At 35.7% G+C, this 17,326-nt stretch overlaps 3 protein-coding genes across 3 annotated transcripts; all 3 read left to right on the top strand.

The window, feature by feature from the left end:
* Positions 1–1,005: 1,005 nt before the first annotated feature.
* On the top strand, positions 1,006–9,630 carry LOC112775376 (uncharacterized). The gene is made up of 14 exons (XM_025818958.3): positions 1,006–1,876; positions 3,648–3,734; positions 3,961–4,064; positions 4,208–4,258; positions 4,581–4,752; positions 4,870–5,190; positions 5,763–5,966; positions 6,050–6,556; positions 6,697–6,906; positions 7,424–7,612; positions 7,917–8,089; positions 8,199–8,351; positions 8,458–8,539; positions 8,615–9,630. Exons 1-14 carry the CDS (start codon positions 1,343–1,345, stop codon positions 9,002–9,004), a joined length of 3,177 nt encoding a protein of 1,058 aa, XP_025674743.1. The 5' UTR covers positions 1,006–1,342; the 3' UTR covers positions 9,005–9,630.
* A 1,368-nt stretch (positions 9,631–10,998) lies between these two features.
* On the top strand, positions 10,999–14,767 carry LOC112776205 (uncharacterized). The gene is made up of 5 exons (XM_025820260.2): positions 10,999–11,295; positions 12,137–12,300; positions 12,628–13,693; positions 14,172–14,338; positions 14,444–14,767. Exons 2-5 carry the CDS (start codon positions 12,167–12,169, stop codon positions 14,550–14,552), a joined length of 1,476 nt encoding a protein of 491 aa, XP_025676045.1. The 5' UTR covers positions 10,999–11,295; positions 12,137–12,166; the 3' UTR covers positions 14,553–14,767.
* Positions 14,768–15,162: 395 nt separating this feature from the next.
* On the top strand, positions 15,163–17,181 carry LOC112776494 (putative F-box protein At1g32420). Its single transcript, XM_025820681.2, has 2 exons — positions 15,163–15,907; positions 16,333–17,181. The coding sequence occupies exons 1-2, from the start codon at positions 15,387–15,389 to the stop codon at positions 17,003–17,005; spliced, it is 1,194 nt and encodes a 397-aa protein (XP_025676466.1). The 5' UTR covers positions 15,163–15,386; the 3' UTR covers positions 17,006–17,181.
* Positions 17,182–17,326: the final 145 nt, after the last annotated feature.

Below are 17,326 nucleotides of genomic sequence, written 5' to 3'. Positions count from 1 at the left end.
GCAACTAACGACGAATGGCGGCAAAGATTGAAGAGTAAGAAAACGACGAAGAGAGAGAGAACTGAGAGAAAAGTGATTAAGGATTTAGTCATTACATGTTACTGGGTTAGTATAACATATAACGTTATTCTTTTTTTTTTTTTGGGCTCAAATCACGTTATGTTTTGCCAAAATTGGCACCCAAAGCAAACTCGCAAACTCGCGATTTTGATCAAATTTACCTAAACTCGTTTAACTCTAAAGTTTGATAACAATGTATTGTTTAACTAATTTTTAATATATATTTTATATTTTAACATATATTTTATATTAATAATTAATTTATTGATTATTTTTTATGTGCATCCAAAATAGTTAATTATTTAATTAACTTCTTGCATAGGTTTATTTTGTCTATATTTTTATATGTATAGTATAATTTTTTTTATAAATTAAATGTGTATAATGATTATAAATATAACATTAGTTAAGATTTTTTATATAGTTTAATTAACAGATCTTGAATTTAAATCACATAAATAGTAAAATTTTATTTATAAACATGTATAATAAAGAGATTTAAAAAAAGACTGTACACATTTATCCTAATATAGTTTTTACTATATATAATTTATAAAAGACTTTATTATTTTCAAAACTTGAAAAAAATTCGATTATTCACATTCAACTTGGTTGGATTGACCACAGTTAATTTAATTGTTATATTATATTAGACATACACTATTAATCCATTCTTGAATTTTAAATATTTATTTATATTTAAATTAAAATTTAATCTTAATATATTATTAATATAAAATGAATTTGTATATACATTTAATTCTATAATATTATATTAACAAAAATAATTATTTTTTTATTGACCAAATGAATAATTTTTTTATACGAAGGTAATTGCATTAAATTATGAATAAAAATACGGTGCTAAAATACAGTATTTATTAAATTAGATGAAATAAATTATAAATGATATATAACTACGTGGGAGTGGGGGCATTATTAAATAGATAAAAGAAATGACATCCGAAAATTATAAAAGAAAATGACAAGAGAAAGCGAGTGAGGAGGGAGGGAGAGAGATAGAGTGGGTTCCTTTTCATTTTCAATTCATCACTCACATGACATTAACAACAAAGGTTGACAAAAACTGGGTAGAATAGAAAGAAAAAGAAGCAAACCAAATCGAAAGTGAAATTTACCCAAAAAGAAACAATACACCAATGCAACCTCTTCAATCACTACTACTCCTTTTTCTTCTCTGCAAATAACACACTCACATTTTCCTTCACTTTCCCGGGAAAACACAAAACAAAATACGAGACACAGACAAATCTTCTCCATTATGTACGCATCGTCCCGAAACGCGTCGTCGCAGCCGGAGATCGACGACGCCGGCAACGGCAGTGACGTGGGATTTCACTCGATCCGAGGTCGACTCCCCGTCAAGCGGAACCCTAGCCACCATCAATACCAACACTCTGACCGCCAGCGCGCCTCTTCCTCCGATCGACAACTTCCGAGGACCACCGCCGGCGCCGGTGGCAGTGCCGCCGCCCGATCTCACCTTCATAACCGGTTCACGCGTAAGGGCCTGCTATGGCTGTTCCCGTTCTTCAAGGGAAAGTCCGGATTCTACGGCATGATCATCGCGGTTGTGTTCCTCTTCGCCCTGGCTTCGATGGTGATGCAGAACTCCATTACGTCGGTTTTCCGGCAGCGTGGCGAGCGTGGGAGGCACTTACGGGAAGGGCTGAAGTTCGGGAGCACTCTCAAGTTCGTTCCTGGAAGGCTTTCGCAGAGGTTCCTCGCCGGCGATGGGCTCGATCGGGTAAGGTCACAGCCTAGGGTTGGTGTTCGTGCTCCCAGGGTAGCTCTCGTGAGTTCTCTTTCCTCCTCCTCCTCCTCCTCCTCCTCCTTCTTCTTCTTCCCTACTTTTTTGATTGGTTTTTATTAATTGATGTTCTTTTAGAATGGCTGTATTGTATATGTAATCAATAGTTGCTTTCAAATCAACGTTGTTTAATATAATAGGTATCTATAGCTATATATATGTTTTAATGTTAATTATTACAAGTGGGGTTGTGGAGCCTGGGCTGCGTTACTTGTGATTTGGATGAATTAATGAAGTACTCAAATATTTGTTTATTCTGTTCCGTTTATGCTTTAGTTATCACAGAAGATATTTTCTTTGGAGGATCTGTTTGGATTATGATTTTTGACAGAAGAACTGTACATGTTATTTACTTTTGTAGACTGACTGGATTCATTTTCTTTTTCCTTTTTTTTTTTTCGGTGTTGCTTGTTTAGTACAGTGTGGATGTTTACTGCTAGTCTTCTGCCTCATAGAAACACTAAAAAGTGTTCTTAATTGTTTCAAAGGACAATGTTGGTTTGATTGTTGGCATGGTTTATGACAGTATGGCATGGTGTTATCTGATTCATGAAACTAGCCCCACCTTGTGGGGCAAGGCTTGACTTATTGTTGTTTTATGAACCATATTGGTTATTCAGTTTAGTAAGTTAATCATGATTGGAGTATCAAGCATTCTGTGGAATTACTAAACTCCAGACTCTTTATACTTCCTTGAGCACAAATAACATGCATCCCCTCTCCCTCCTCTCCCAGTTTTTCAAATGTATTCCCCTGCCCGATAAGTGGAACAGGAATTACACTGACATATTGCGGATTTGGAATGTGTATTCTTGGGATTTCTTTGGCCGAGCTAATTTGTAGTTCAAAAGTTACCTGAATAGCAAGAGTTTGTGAGGGAGTGGACTAGCATAAAGCATGTGTGATTAATCAAAGGTTGTTCTTGATGTTATTTATCAAATGAATTCAAAATTCTATTTTTGCGTATGTGTAAGAGGTGAAGGACCGAGATTGGGGGTATCTGCACCTTGGCATTTTCGTTGTCTGATTTGGTGGTTAATAATACGAATGAAAATTGCATGAATTCTTGGTCTAGGGATGTCTTTGCCATTCATAGTGTCATATTGACCTTGCAACCAAGTGGGACATAGTTTCATTAGGAAGCACTTGATACTAGATTTGGTCCTCGGTGAATGTTAATAGTTGCACCAAACCTGCCTGCCATTCCCATTTCAATGGCAGGTCTTACTGCTTCCCTGATACCAAAATAATAATAATAAGAACAAAAATAATCAGGAACTCTTTGAATTAATTTTTTTTTTTATAATGCAGGATAATTTCCTTTTTTGTTTGGTGGAAAGAGGTTTGAAACCCACATAGGCTTTTTTGTGGATAGAAGTTTGAATAGATCAAGATATTTAGTTCACTAATTATAGGACAACATTCATGCAGCCTATAATTGGTCATTTTCATAGGAGCTATACTCGATGTTTAGGAGTTTTATGTACATATAAATTAACCAAGAGAAGTGAGGGTTTACTAATGGGCTTGTTATTTGGACCGTTTATACAAAAATTTCAAAGAAGGGAAGGAAAGGGTTGATATCATTGTCAAAGATTAAGGTTTTATTAAGCTTTTGGATGATCAAATTCAAATGTCCATTCATTTCTGTCATTGGTCATGTTGTCTATCCTGCATGAAAACATCTAACTAAATTTTGTTTTATAAATTGAATTGCATTCTTGGGATATTTATCTGTGCTTGTTTCGTTTGTCAGATATTAGGACACATGAAGATAGATCCCCGGTCATTGATGCTGGTTACTGTGATTCAGAATCTACAGAAATTGGGTTACCTTTTTAGGGTAAGTCATTTGTATTTTTTTATGGTATTTCAAATTTTCTATAGAGACTGATACAACTTCCCGAAATCTAGCCCTGAGATCCAAGTCCTCCAAATAATTATACATGAATCCTTGCCAAAATGAGTTCCCTACTCAATTGATGGTATAACTTGTTATTTTTCATGTTTGGTATTGTAATTAAGTAAAGATTTTGAGAGGCTCATGCATTTCTCCTTGTCATTGGCAGATATTTGCAGTAGGGCATGGGAAGGCCCGTTCAATATGGAAAAGCATAGATGGTGATCTCTCTTCTTTGAGAACTGAGAAGCACGCCCAGATTGACTGGTCAATGTATGTGTCTCATTTACTGAACTTATGATTCCTGTTTGACACTGAGGTTCAAGTTGCGGTTTACCTGCAGCATTTTTAACAAAATCCATTGCAACTTGATATTGGTAGTAACCTTTTCTCCTTTTCCTTTTTTTTCCCCACAGTTTTGAAGGTGTCATTGTGGACTCCCTAGAAGCAAAAGAAGCCATTTCAAGGTGGGTTTTGTTTTTTGTTTATCCTATTCAGTTCTAAAGTAACAAAATTTTGACTTAGGCTGGGTTTTCAATTTGGTGTGATGTAGTTGAAAAGTGTTGCCATTCTTTGTGTGTTTTCCCCCTTTCCCCGTTCCCCCCGAAAACCATCAGACACACACACACACTCTTTTCAGCAAGTACTTAAGAAGTCAGTTATTCGTAGATGGTGTTAATATATCAAACTTTATGTGTAATATGGCATGTTTCTTACCTTCTCCTTAGTCAAAAGCAATTTTTATCAAAATGTTAGATGCTTTGATTAGTGAGTTTTATATTTGTGCAGCCTTATGCAGGAGCCTTTTTGTTCAGTACCATTGATATGGATTATTCAAGAAGATAGCCTTTCAAGCCGTCTTCCGGTTTATGAGAAAATGGGTTTGGAACGTCTTCTTTCTCATTGGAGAAGTGCTTTTAGCCGAGCTAGTGTCGTTGTCTTTCCAGATTTCACTTATCCGGTAAAGTTGCTGTTGTAGAAAGGCATAGTTATTTGATAGTAGTAGAATTTGTTCCACTCTGCACTTGCCTTAAATGTTATCGAGCCACTGCTCAGTTTTGATTTTTTCCTGTATCAGATGCTCTATAGTCAGCTTGATAGTGGGAATTTCTTTGTGATTCCTGGATCACCGGTTGATGTGTGGACTTCTGAAAGCTATAGTAAGACCCACTCAAAGGATCAGCTTAGAGAACTTAATGGATTTGGTAAAAATGATATGGTAGTTCTAGTTGTTGGGAGCACTATCTTCTATGATGAGATATCTTGGGACTATGCTGTTGCAATGCACTCAATAGGACCTCTACTGACAAAGTATGCCATGAGGAATGATGCATCTGGGTCATTTAAATTTGTTTTCTTATGTGGCAATTCCACTGATGGTTATGATGATGCTTTACAGGTAGTCTGTCTTTTAAAATGTGCTTTGTGCCACTTGTTATCTTGATAGCAATGAAATATAAGATAGTTGAGTCATTCAAGTTTTAGCTGTCCCAAGAAGTTGATCAGAAAATGATTGTGAATATTGTGTGTTATCTGAGTTGCTTTGAGAAATCATTTTGTTTTTGAATCAGCCGTTAATGTGTGATTACTCTGCTGTTATATGCACTAATGAAGCATTATTGGGATTTAACTGTAAACATATGGCATTTTATTCTGATCTTGCCTTCTGTTCTGTGGTAAAAAAATATATACATACTGGGAGAAGCTTTCCTCCAAAGTTGGAAGTGACAAGGGTGTTTTTTGGGCCCCCCCGCCGCCCCCCGGGGGGGGGGGGGGTAATGACGGAAAATGGACAGGGTAGAAAAGAGTGATCAAAGAAATAAACCAAATTGTTTAATCAAAAGAAATCTTGAAGAGGGCCCTCTGAATTGTATTAGTGGCAACACTTTGTTTTGTTATGTTTGAGTTGTACTTCGGAACTTTTCTAAGCTTGGAGTCTTTCATATGGTGATCCCTTAACTTTTGGTGTAGGAAGTTGCTTCCCGCTTGGGACTTCCTCAGGGTTCTATAAGGCGTTATGGCTTGAATGGTGATGTGAATAGTGTTCTGCTGATGGCTGATATCGTCCTATATGGTTCTGCTCAAGAGGTGCAGGATTTCCCTCCATTATTAATCAGAGCAATGACTTTCGAAATTCCAGTCATTGCACCTGATATTCCTGTCTTGAGAAAATATGTAAGTTTGATTTATTTATTTCGTTTTTTTGTAACAATTGCTACTTCTATCTTCATTTTCACTGAGCTGTCTTCTACTTGCAGATTGTGGATGGAGTCCACGGGATATATTTCTCTAAACACAATCCTGAAGCTTTGATGAATTCGTTTTCACTTTTGCTTTCAAATGGAGGCCTTTCTAAATTTGGCCAAGCAATTGCTTCATCTGGAAGAGAGCTTGCAAGAAATGTGCAAGCATTGGAGTGCATCACTGGCTATGCAAGGCTTCTGGAGAATGTACTTAATTTTCCCTCGGATGCTTTACTGCCAGGTCCTGTTTATCAGATTAAACAAGGGGGATGGGAATGGAATCTGTTCCAGAATGAAATAGAACTAGGCATCGACTTGCCGAAGATGGATGATGATTTTTCCATCAAAGAAGATACCATTGTCTATACTGTTGAGCAGGAGTTGACTAGTCTTAATTATTCAGCAGACAACTCTGAGAATGGAACAGAGGTTCCAGTGCTAGATAAATTAACTAAATTGGATTGGGATATTCTGAGAGAAATTGAAATATCTGAAGAGAATGATATGTTGGAAATGGAAGAGGTATGATGTATTTTAGTAATGGCAGTGATCAGTTTTATCTTCCAACCTGCCATTTTCAGATTTGACTGCCTTTATATTTGTTTAATATTTTACGACCCATGATTATCAGTTCACTTTAAACAATCATTTTTTTCTTGTAGGTTGAAGAGAGGATGGAGAAAGCTGTTGGTGTATGGGATGAGATATATCGAAATGCTAGAAAGTCCGAGAAGCTGAAGTTTGAATCAAATGAAAGGGATGAAGGAGAACTTGAGAGAACAGGACAACCAGTGTGTATTTATGAGATATACAATGGAGCTGGAGGCTGGCCATTTCTGCACCATGGTTCTTTGTACCGTGGTTTAAGCCTTGTGGGTATCTTTCTCAATAGTTAAGACAATTTGTCCCGAGTTACCTTTGGGCTCTCTGTTTTGTTGCCTTTTTTCTTGGTTTATTTCTTGCTAGTTTAGAAGAGATTTGGATAGATAAATAATTCTAGCCTCTAGGGTTTACCGTTTTAAGGATTTCTAACTTATTCTCTTTTATTCCATTTCCTCTATCTTCCCTTAGCAAGAAGATAGAGATGGATAGGCTTCTTGGGTACCGTTTAAAGATCTTTAATTTAGAGTTCTCTTTTACTTCATTTCTTCTATTCTATCTTCCCTTTAGCAGGAGATATAAATGGATAAGCGTTAGTATGCTAGTACTTGATTGTATATCTGTTATATAGTGTATTTTAGATAATTCTTGCTCTTGTTCCCATGACAACTTGTTGTAGGTAAATAATTAAAAAAAAATGTCATCTTGTCAGTCTAACATGTGAATTCTACTGTAAATAATTTTTTGAGCCTTTTTTTTTTAATAATAATGAAATATGATTTCTGGCAGTCTAGTAAAGCACAGAGACAAATCTCTGATGATGTGGATGCAGTTGGTCGCTTGCCACTTTTGAATGACACATATTTTCGGAACATACTTTGTGAAATGGGAGGAATGTTTGCAATTGCAAATAGGGTGGATAGCGTGCACATGAGGCCTTGGATTGGGTTTCAATCTTGGCGTGCTGCTGGTAGGAAGGTATTCCTTATGTCAGTTTAATATTTTACAATATACTAGACTATAGTAGGCCTTTGTGTGTATGTTCAACCTAGCTTTTATAACAAATATAGAAAGGAAATATCTTATAGTACTTCTACCCTTTAAATTTAATTAAGCATATTAAATTATTTTTTATTTAGGTTATCAATTGAGGCTATAAATAATGTGTTTGAGAAAAATGGGCCTTCATTTTATTTTTGTTTCATTTTTTCCCCCTTATCACAATGAAACAATGAAAAGTTCTCTCCAAAATCTTTGCTTAAAATTTTGATTGCCAAAGCAGGAAGCATTGTCAGCAGATGCTGAAAAGGTTTTGGAAGAGAAAATGCAAGATAATCTTAGAGGAGATGTAATATATTTTTGGGGGCGATTGGACATGGTTGGGGATGTGACAGGGAGCAACGATGCACTTACTTTTTGGTCCATGTGTGACATCTTAAATGGAGGCAACTGCAGGTATATAATATGGAATATTTCATTATATATTCAATTTGTTCTGTTGTTGGACGTTTTTCCTGAGGTATTGCAATATGTTAAAAAAATTTTCTGCTTCAAATTGCATCAGAACTATTTTTCAAGAAGCCTTTCGCGAGATGTATGCATTGCCATCCCATGTAGAAGCGCTTCCGCCCATGCCTGAAGATGGCGGCTATTGGTCAGCGCTGCACAGTTGGGTGATGCCAACCCCTTCTTTCCTGGAGTTCATGATGTTCTCTCGGTAATTAATGAAGCAATGTTAGCCTCTTAATAGGATGTTAGTCAAATGCACTTTTTTTATGCATCTGAAACAAGAAGTTGAATTGTGATCGATCAATTGAGTGCAGGATGTTTGTTGATTCCATTGATGGTCTGCACCGAGATTCCAGTGATGTTGCAACATGCTTTTTAGGCTCTTCCAAGATCGAGGTACTTTGTTTGCATTTGGTTTTTCATTTTAGTTTACATGAAATTTTATGTATTTCTTACTTTTATTCCATGCAGAAAGAGCATTGTTACTGTCGAGTGTTGGAACTTCTCATCAATGTATGGGCTTATCATAGTGCGCGGAAGATGGTATATATAAATGTCACCACTGGCGTCATGCAAGAGCAGCATCCAATTGAACAACGGAAGAGTTTTATGTGGGCAAAATACTTTGATTTTTCATTGTTGAAGAAAATGGATGAAGACCTAGCTGAGGCTGCAGACGATGGCGACCATCCAAGGGATACATGGTTGTGGCCGATGACAGGAGAAGTGCACTGGCATGGGATTTATGAAAGGGAGAGGGAAGAAAGATACAGGGTAAAAATGGATAAAAAAAGAAAAACAAAAGAGAAACTATACGAAAGAATGAAGTATGGTTACAAGCAGAAATCACTTGGACGATAGGAGAGCTTAAATTTGAGAATTTTACCTGGCAAAAAGCTTCTGACCTGACCCTGCAAGTGAAACCAATTTTGTTTCACTCAGGAATTTGTCTTGTGGATTGAAGAAGCTTTGATTCTTCTAACAACATTGGTATTTGGCTCAGATCACTGAAGAACAGTATTCTGTTTTTCCATTCATTAACTGAATACGTACACTCAGCCCTCAAGTCTCTGAAAAAGATTGAGACAGAGAGCTAAAGGAGTTTTACCCATCTGGTTTCATGGCCTTTTTTTTCCACGGTCGATTAAAGCGGCACAGAAGACACACAGTTCGACTATAAATGTACTCATAGAATATAGAAACCCCATTCTTCAATTAAATTGACATAGCATAAATTTTGTATTCTTTCATTTCTGTATATTTGTTAAAAACTAGTCCAATTTTGAGTAGAATAATGGCTGGTTTTTTCCTGCATATATAGTTTTCTGTAATCTCTATGCTCCTGATTGTTGTGGTGCGCGAAAAGGCAAAGGGGATGTGACATGCTGATAATATCGGGTGATGTGATTAATTGAATGTAGCGTAATAAACAAATTTGGCTTTCAAGTCCTGTTATCTGAAGAAAAATTGATGACATACTTATTTCATTATTTGAGCCTCAAAATGTGGGTTTCAATTTTGCACAGAATGCGAGGAGGAACGATGAGTTAAATTTTTACGTTTTCAGCATTTTTTCCCTCTTCTCTGTGATCTAAAATCAAAATTTACAAGCAAAAATTAAGAACAGCTTAGCAGATTTAGAAATATATTTCAAGAAATTATAATTTTAAGAATATTACGTCTAAGAATATTATATTTCAAATACTGTAAGAAATTTATTTATTTATTACTATAGAATAGAGAATTGTTTTTAATGTTTTTAAGATTAAATTAAGATATTTTTGTTTTATTATACTTAGAAATAAAGTTTTAATTTTCAAAATAATCTCCAATACCAATAAAAGGGGGATTTTTTTTTATAAGAAACGTAATAATTGAGAGATATAATAATACTTTCATATTTTAACTTTTAGTCCTTTGATATGAAAATATCAAATGCTCTTTTTTTAAAAAAATAAATTTTAATTTTACAAAAGAAATTATTTCTAGAAATTAAATTTAAAACTTCAAAACAATAATGTTACTCATTATCTATTATTATTATTATTATTATTATTATTTAAACATCTATTAAAATGATATCAATAGTAGAATTTGAAGATATTGTTTTGAAGAAATACCTAAAATCAAAATGAGGCAAGTCTAGACTCTTTTGGTTTGAAATATCTTATTTGTTCATTGAGAGAAAAAAATGGTCCGAAGTCTTTATGTGGATGTAGGTAAGATACTTGTAAAAGATTATGATGTTTAAGTTAGCAAAAATTTTAGATAAATTTAAATGAATTGAGATTGAAAAATAATGAATTTTGATGGAGTATTTATAGAAGTAAGTGATGACTTAGCCATTATTCTTGAATGTGATCACTTGTAGTAGTGAATAGTTATTCTTTCATATTTGTAGAATTACTCCAAGTTGAAATAATAGTTACCTGTGAATGAGTATTTAAAATAGTAATCTGACAAGGTCTTTCGTATCATGAAAGTTGAGTTAAATACGGATCGAATTACTCATATTTTAAATAGATGGATACACATAATTAAAGGATATAATCCTTGCAGATTTATTGGACTTTTTTGGATCTAACAATAATAAAGACCATTATTTTGAACCACAGTATGAACATATATCATTATCATAAGATAAAATTTATAAAAAAAAACTATAAAACTAAATACATTAATATTATAATTATTTTATGTATATAAACAAATTAATCATCAAATTATTTATTTATATATAATATATATTAAAATATAAAATACACATTAAAAATAAATTAAATAATTTATATATTAATTTTGGATATGAACATAATATTGTTATTAATATTATTACTAGAGTGAGCAATTTTAGGAGAGGAAGGCCAAAAGAGAATTATAAAACGAGATGTCTCCCGCTCCCTTCAATTGGACCAATCACTGTCGTAATGAGTAATGACTAGTGAGAGTAGAGGACAACAATCTGATACGGCTCGCACCACCGTTGAATGCGACCCCTTTTCCCCAAACCCAAAATGAAATTTTCAGGGTTTTAGCTTTCTTCCCTTCACAGTTAACAACCTCTCTTTCTTTCTTTCTTTTTCTTTCTTTTTCTTTCTTTCTTTCTTTCTTACACACTCCCTCCCGACACCATCACCTTCCTCATCTTCCTGGCAAGCTCTCTCTCTTTCTCTCTCTCTCTCTCTCTCTCTCTCTCTCTCTCTCTCTCTCTCGAAACTGTTTGTTTTCCTCAATTTGAGCTGAATTAGTGAAATTATCCTCTACCTAATTGTGTCTCTTATTTCAGTCGCTTTTACTTTAATAATCTCTGCTATGTTACCGTCGATTTCCGGCTGAATTTGCTACAGACTTGCGAGTAGTTCTATGATTTGTTCTTCCGCTTCCTCTGTAATTACTGATATACTGTTTGGTTTACCATACTACGAATATGATGCATAGCGATTGGAGTAACCGTTTCGGTACAATTGGTGTACAATTGGTGCAAATATTTATAATTTATTAATTTTACATGTGTAGTGTCGATTCACCGTTCGTGTTAGATTGTTACGTAATTTTGTTAGTCAATTACATAAAGTTGGAACTGATTGTATAACTATATTGGTTAGGAGTTTATTATGCTGAGTCAGCATGATTCTTTATGATTAGTTAGCTGCATTAAGTTACTGTTAGGTAGTGCTATGAATATAAGGACTTAACCGTAGAGTAGATCAGATTCACCAATCCTGTTTTTGCATCTATACGGAGACACTTCTCTCTCTCATTTCCTAAGCTTTTTCTTCTCATCTTTCCTGACAATTTTCTCAATCTGAGCTCGGTTTCTTCAGCGTTTGTAATAACGTTGAGTTATTCTTGGAGAATGTTATGCAACTGAGTTTGAAATCGCTAGTGACAATGATATTGCTAAGCAAATTGAATTTAATTAGCATATGATGTGATGTTTATGTTATATGCATTGTAACTTTTTTATTTCTGGTTGGACTACTATATGTGTAGGTTTGTATTGTAGAGTTTGTGCTAAACGTGATGCATTCGGTAAAGGTTGGTTGGGTGGGGCAAACATTTGCCCTTGCAAAGCGTAACGAATCCGATGGGAGGAAGTCTCGGATTCGACGTTCAAAGGAGGAAAGAAAGGCAATGGTTGACACCTTCATTAAAAAGTAATTGTGTACTTGTTTCTCTTGGTTGATGATTTCACTATTCTGAGATGGAATTAATAGTGTTATATGATATCAAGACTTATGTATAGCCAATTTAAGAGAATGTAATTTCTTAACTAATTCTTTTGTTATTGTTCGCTGTTGCTACTTTAGAGATATTATGTAATTGCCAATAGAATATTGCATCAATGTAGTTTGTGCCTAAAGGCTGAACACTTCAACTCTATAGGACATGCGAATTTTTTCTTTTCAGCTGTTATAATTCAAGTCATATGGTAGAAACCCTTTTTCTTTTCCTTTGTTTATAATCTAGTTACTTCATTCCAGGTACCAAGAGTCGAACAATGGGAACTTTCCATCTCTTAATCTTACCCACAAAGAAGTTGGCGGCTCCTTTTACACAGTACGAGAGATAGTCCGGGATATAATTCAAGAAAATAGAGTGTTAGGTCCTGCTAAGTTCGCTTTACAGGAGCTAACTTCAGATCATTTTTATGAACTCAATCCATTGGGTTCAATTGCCACAGATCCTCAATCTGTTTTGGCTGCATCTTCAAGTAAAGTTCATCTTGAAGAAAGCAACATTATAGATACAACTGACAAGAAGCTTTGTGCTTCTGATGAGTATCATACTAGAGCTGAGCATCGGGAGGTTGACAATGGGCAAGTCATTAATGTTAGCCAGGTAGACATCATAAACAAGGAAACCATTGAATCTACTGTTGTATCTGATGGTTCTCATGGTGGATTTGAGCATCAAGTGGTTGATAAAAACCATATTACAGAAGGTAGTCAGGTAGATGAGGCTGACAATGGAGTTGGTGAATCTACTGTTGTTTCTGGCGAGCCTTATGATGGAGCTGAGCATCAGATTGTTGACAAGGAGAAAGTTATAAATGGTAGCCAGGTGGATATGACAAAGAAGGGATTCAGTGAATCTTCGATTCCTGAGGTGCTGGTAAAAGTAAACCCTGTGACAGAAGACTTGACAGTAGAGACATTTCCAATAAAGCCTGTTGCTAGTACTAATGATGGAATAGAAGTTCTTGGAGAGTTGAGAGACTCGAGTAATTCACCAGAGAATAATATAGAAGTGTTGGAATTGGAAGGACACCAGGAGGGGTCTGAATTAAATGGTATAGAGACCCCAAAGACTACTAGTTTAGTGGATGAAAAAATTGAGGATGGTGTTAAAAATCATTTATTAAACAACACTGTTCAAGATGAAGTGAAAAGTTTAGGAGGGACATTGGTGGAAAGCACAGAGCAGTCAACCCACCAAGAAACATTTAGTCGTGAATCAGAAGTTTGCACTGAACCTCAAGTTCAAGTATCGCACCATAATACTACCTCTGAAGCCATTAACCAAAACCAGCTGGTGGATGGAGCTAAGGTAAGTTTATCCATTGATATTTTGTACATTAAGTTTGACAGGACATATTTGTGGAAAAGAGTCGAGGTGCAATATCCTCTCTCAAAATTTGACATATACTCGTAACATACTAGTTATTTTCAGGTCTGAGATCACGGTTTTTCTAACAATGGAAAAAGTAATCCACACAAAAAGAGTAACTTCACAATGGATTGAATTGTTGATATGGGATAATTTATCCCTTACAAAGTTGTAGGCCACAGTAAAATCAGACCATGAATCAGAATCGAAATTCTTCAGTTATCTAACTAGGAATATTTTTTCTTCAGCCTTAACTAATGCAATAACAGGTTTGCATATTCTATTTGTAAAGATTAAGCTACTTGGATCTTATAAATGGAACGATTTATGAAACAATTGTTATTATTAACTACATTTTTTAGTTATGAGAGAAGAAATTATCTTGTAGCCAGTAACAGCTAAAAGTATCTTTTAACAGGCAAGCATTCAAGATGATACCCAAGCCAAAAGCATGACTGGTACTTGTTATGAGAAATCTCAACTATCAGAGGAAGGTTTGCAGAAAGTTAACAAACTCAAAGTTGATGGGGAAATTGCTGGCAATTCCCAGGGAAGAAGCAACACTACTTTAGATAGGATCAACCTGTAAGTAAATTTGATGATTTCATCTAAATTGTTTGCAGATTGCAGATACCTTTTAATTAATTTGGGTTTCATGCAACAGCTAAGTCTTCCTTGTTTTAACTGCAGAGAATCATGGGACGGAACACCTAAGAATTCTGCAAAGCAAGAAACCAACCCTCTTGTAGCCATCTTTAAAGCTATTGTTGATGCTTTTGTGAAACTTTGGTCGGAATGAAGATTTTACCACCAGTTTGTCTTTTCTTTTTCATTGTTTCTTGAGCTTTGGTAATTTTGGAGAGTGATGTTTTGTAGCTGTTAGAGAGTGATGTTTTGTTTGGTAGAATCCGCACGAATGAAATGACATGTCCTCTTGACGAAGTTAATCTCCTTTTCAATTTACTCCTTTTCAACTTAACCAATCAAATGCACCACGATGTTTCATGGTTGAAATTAGCAGTTATAACAAAGGTGAGTTGTAGACAAGTTTATTATTTCTCCGGTACTTTCAAGTTTTCTTGTCTATATTTTCTTGATATTATAGACAAGTTAATCACTTCTCTTATAAGCAAAAAATAATATTTTCTTACAAGGTGGTTGTTACTACAAAATAATATTTTTATATTTCATAATAAAATATGATCCTAAATTAATAAAAAAATAACATGTAAAATATTACTTTTGAGTTGGTCAAACTTAAACTAGAATATTATTATTTCATGTGAAAATATATACCTCTCACGATTTGTTGTGATTTGTACTCACTAATAAATAATTATTCGCACGAAGATATTTTTATTTGAATATAGTAAAGACTATATTAACAATTAGTTCCTTGGTGTAATTTTAATTTTAACAATTTTGGACAATTTTCTAAAATAAAGTTGTTGCCATTTTAATATTTCATTTTGAATTACATGCGTCTACTAACGAAGTTGAGATAGGAAATACGTGAGAGACTAATTTACGTTTCTTACGAAGAGAGTAGAGACTAGAGAGATTGGAAGAGAAAGTGATAAGCTGGAGAACTGAAATTAAAAAAAGTGGAAAATAATAATCTTCCGATTCCGATATGACGGAGGCGGAGCACATCCCGGAAGAAATAGTAGCCAACATCCTCCGCCGGCTGCCGCCCAAATCCCTAATCAGATGCACCGCCGTCTCTAAATCATGGCGGGATCTCATCTTAACACCTTCCTTCATCTCCCTTCACCTCCGCCACTCCCCTCCCCTCCTCCTCCTCCAGCTCTGCAATGAGCGCTCCCACCCCAGCCCCTCTCCCTGCGCCGTCCGCTACTCCCTCCGCCACGACGATCCCTTCCTCTCCGACTCCGGCTCCACCCTCCTCCTCCCTCCTACCGCCCTCTACCGCGAATTCTCTGTCGTCGGACTCTGCCATGGCCTTGTCTGCATCACCGCCGGCCACCACTGCCACTCCCTTGTCATCTGCAACCCTTCTCTCCGCCGCTACGTCAGCCTCCCCCGACCCCGCCACTACCGTTCTCTCTACACTGCCACTGTTGCCTTCGCCTTTGATCCTCTCCATCAAGATTACAAGGTTGTCAGGCTCTCTTGCATGGTCGATGATGAAAGGTGTCGAATCAAAAACAACTTTTTAACTTTTAATCTCTCTATGGATACTAGTTTACTTCGTACTATGATTATTTTTTGAATTATATTTAAATTATATTTTGATTATCAAAATAAAATACAAGTGGGTAGAAATTAATCCCTAATTTTATTGTATGGTAGTTAAAAGGATAACTCATTAGGAATTTAATTTTGCTGTTATTGTAGAGCGGTTTACACGTGCATCCAATTACCTAACATTATTTCACCTTAAATGCCCAAAAGAATACAAAATATTTTACAGTGTTCAATACATTAAAATTAAACTCAACTTATTAGATACTAATCCTTAGTGTCATAATTTACGTTTTCCATCGATAGATATCATTTGTTGATGAAACATTATGCATCAAAGATATTCAAATGCTGTTATCCTTGCTTTGATGAAGGTATGGTTTCAGTGCACCCACTGTTGAGGTTTACTCTCTTGCAACTGGGTTTTGGAGAACTTTGAGTGGTTCTACTCCTGTTTGTAGTTTAGCTTGTGTGGGTAAGGATGCTCCGCATGGCTTTGTCAACAAGATTGTGCATTGGGGTGCACAACGCCGGGAGGGTGATTACGGATGGTACCATTTTGTGCTGTCGTTTGACTTTGTTCATGAGGTGTTTGGTGAGGTGTTGCTTCCGGAGAGCTTGGCTTATGCGCCCGAGGACAGTGTCACAGTAATTGGGGGTAGGGAGGAGCTTAGTGTGTTCTCCGTTGGTGGGGGATTTCCCTCCTGTTGTGAGATTTGGGTGATGAAGGAGTATGGTGTTGTGGAGTCTTGGAACAAGGTCTTTAGTTTCACGTTGAGGGGGTTTAGTTTGGAGGTGCCAGCGTGGGGGATATCGGTGGCTAATGTGACTAGTCCACCAGTGGCATTGTGCATCAGGAAGAGTGGAGAGGTGTTGCTGCTTATGGATGAGACAGGAAAGGGAAACCTGTACTCGCTGGATATCGAGAGGAAAAGATTTACAGAGCTCGGAATTGGAGGGGAGGGATACACATGGTATCTATATTCTGGTTATTATGCAGAGAGCTTGGTTTTGCTGAACAATGTAAGTGGTTTGGTGTCTTACTGAAGAGGTAATTATTCCTTTATACTTCTGCAACACATGCAGTAGGATACTAAATTTCGTATATTTATTATCTGTTGTACATTTTGTTAGAATGATAGTTGTTAGTTGTATGGGTAATGTAAACAAAGTGGTGTATCTGTCTATTTGTTGCATGTAATAATATTGTTCACTACTAGAAAGCTCCAAGTAGTCTTCTCCTATTAGAGTAGATATGTTATGCTCGCTTTAAATTTGTGTAAAAAAGAATTGGAGCTTGTATGGTGCTAAAACTTTATCCACTATTTTGGGATGTAACCTCAACTTGATTCATATTGCTGTCGAATG

This window comes from Arachis hypogaea, chromosome 19, assembly GCF_003086295.3.
Source record: "Arachis hypogaea cultivar Tifrunner chromosome 19, arahy.Tifrunner.gnm2.J5K5, whole genome shotgun sequence".
Lineage (NCBI taxonomy): Eukaryota > Viridiplantae > Streptophyta > Magnoliopsida > Fabales > Fabaceae > Arachis > Arachis hypogaea.
The sequence above is the reverse complement of the archived record's forward strand: the minus strand, read 5'-3'. Positions and strand labels throughout refer to the sequence as shown.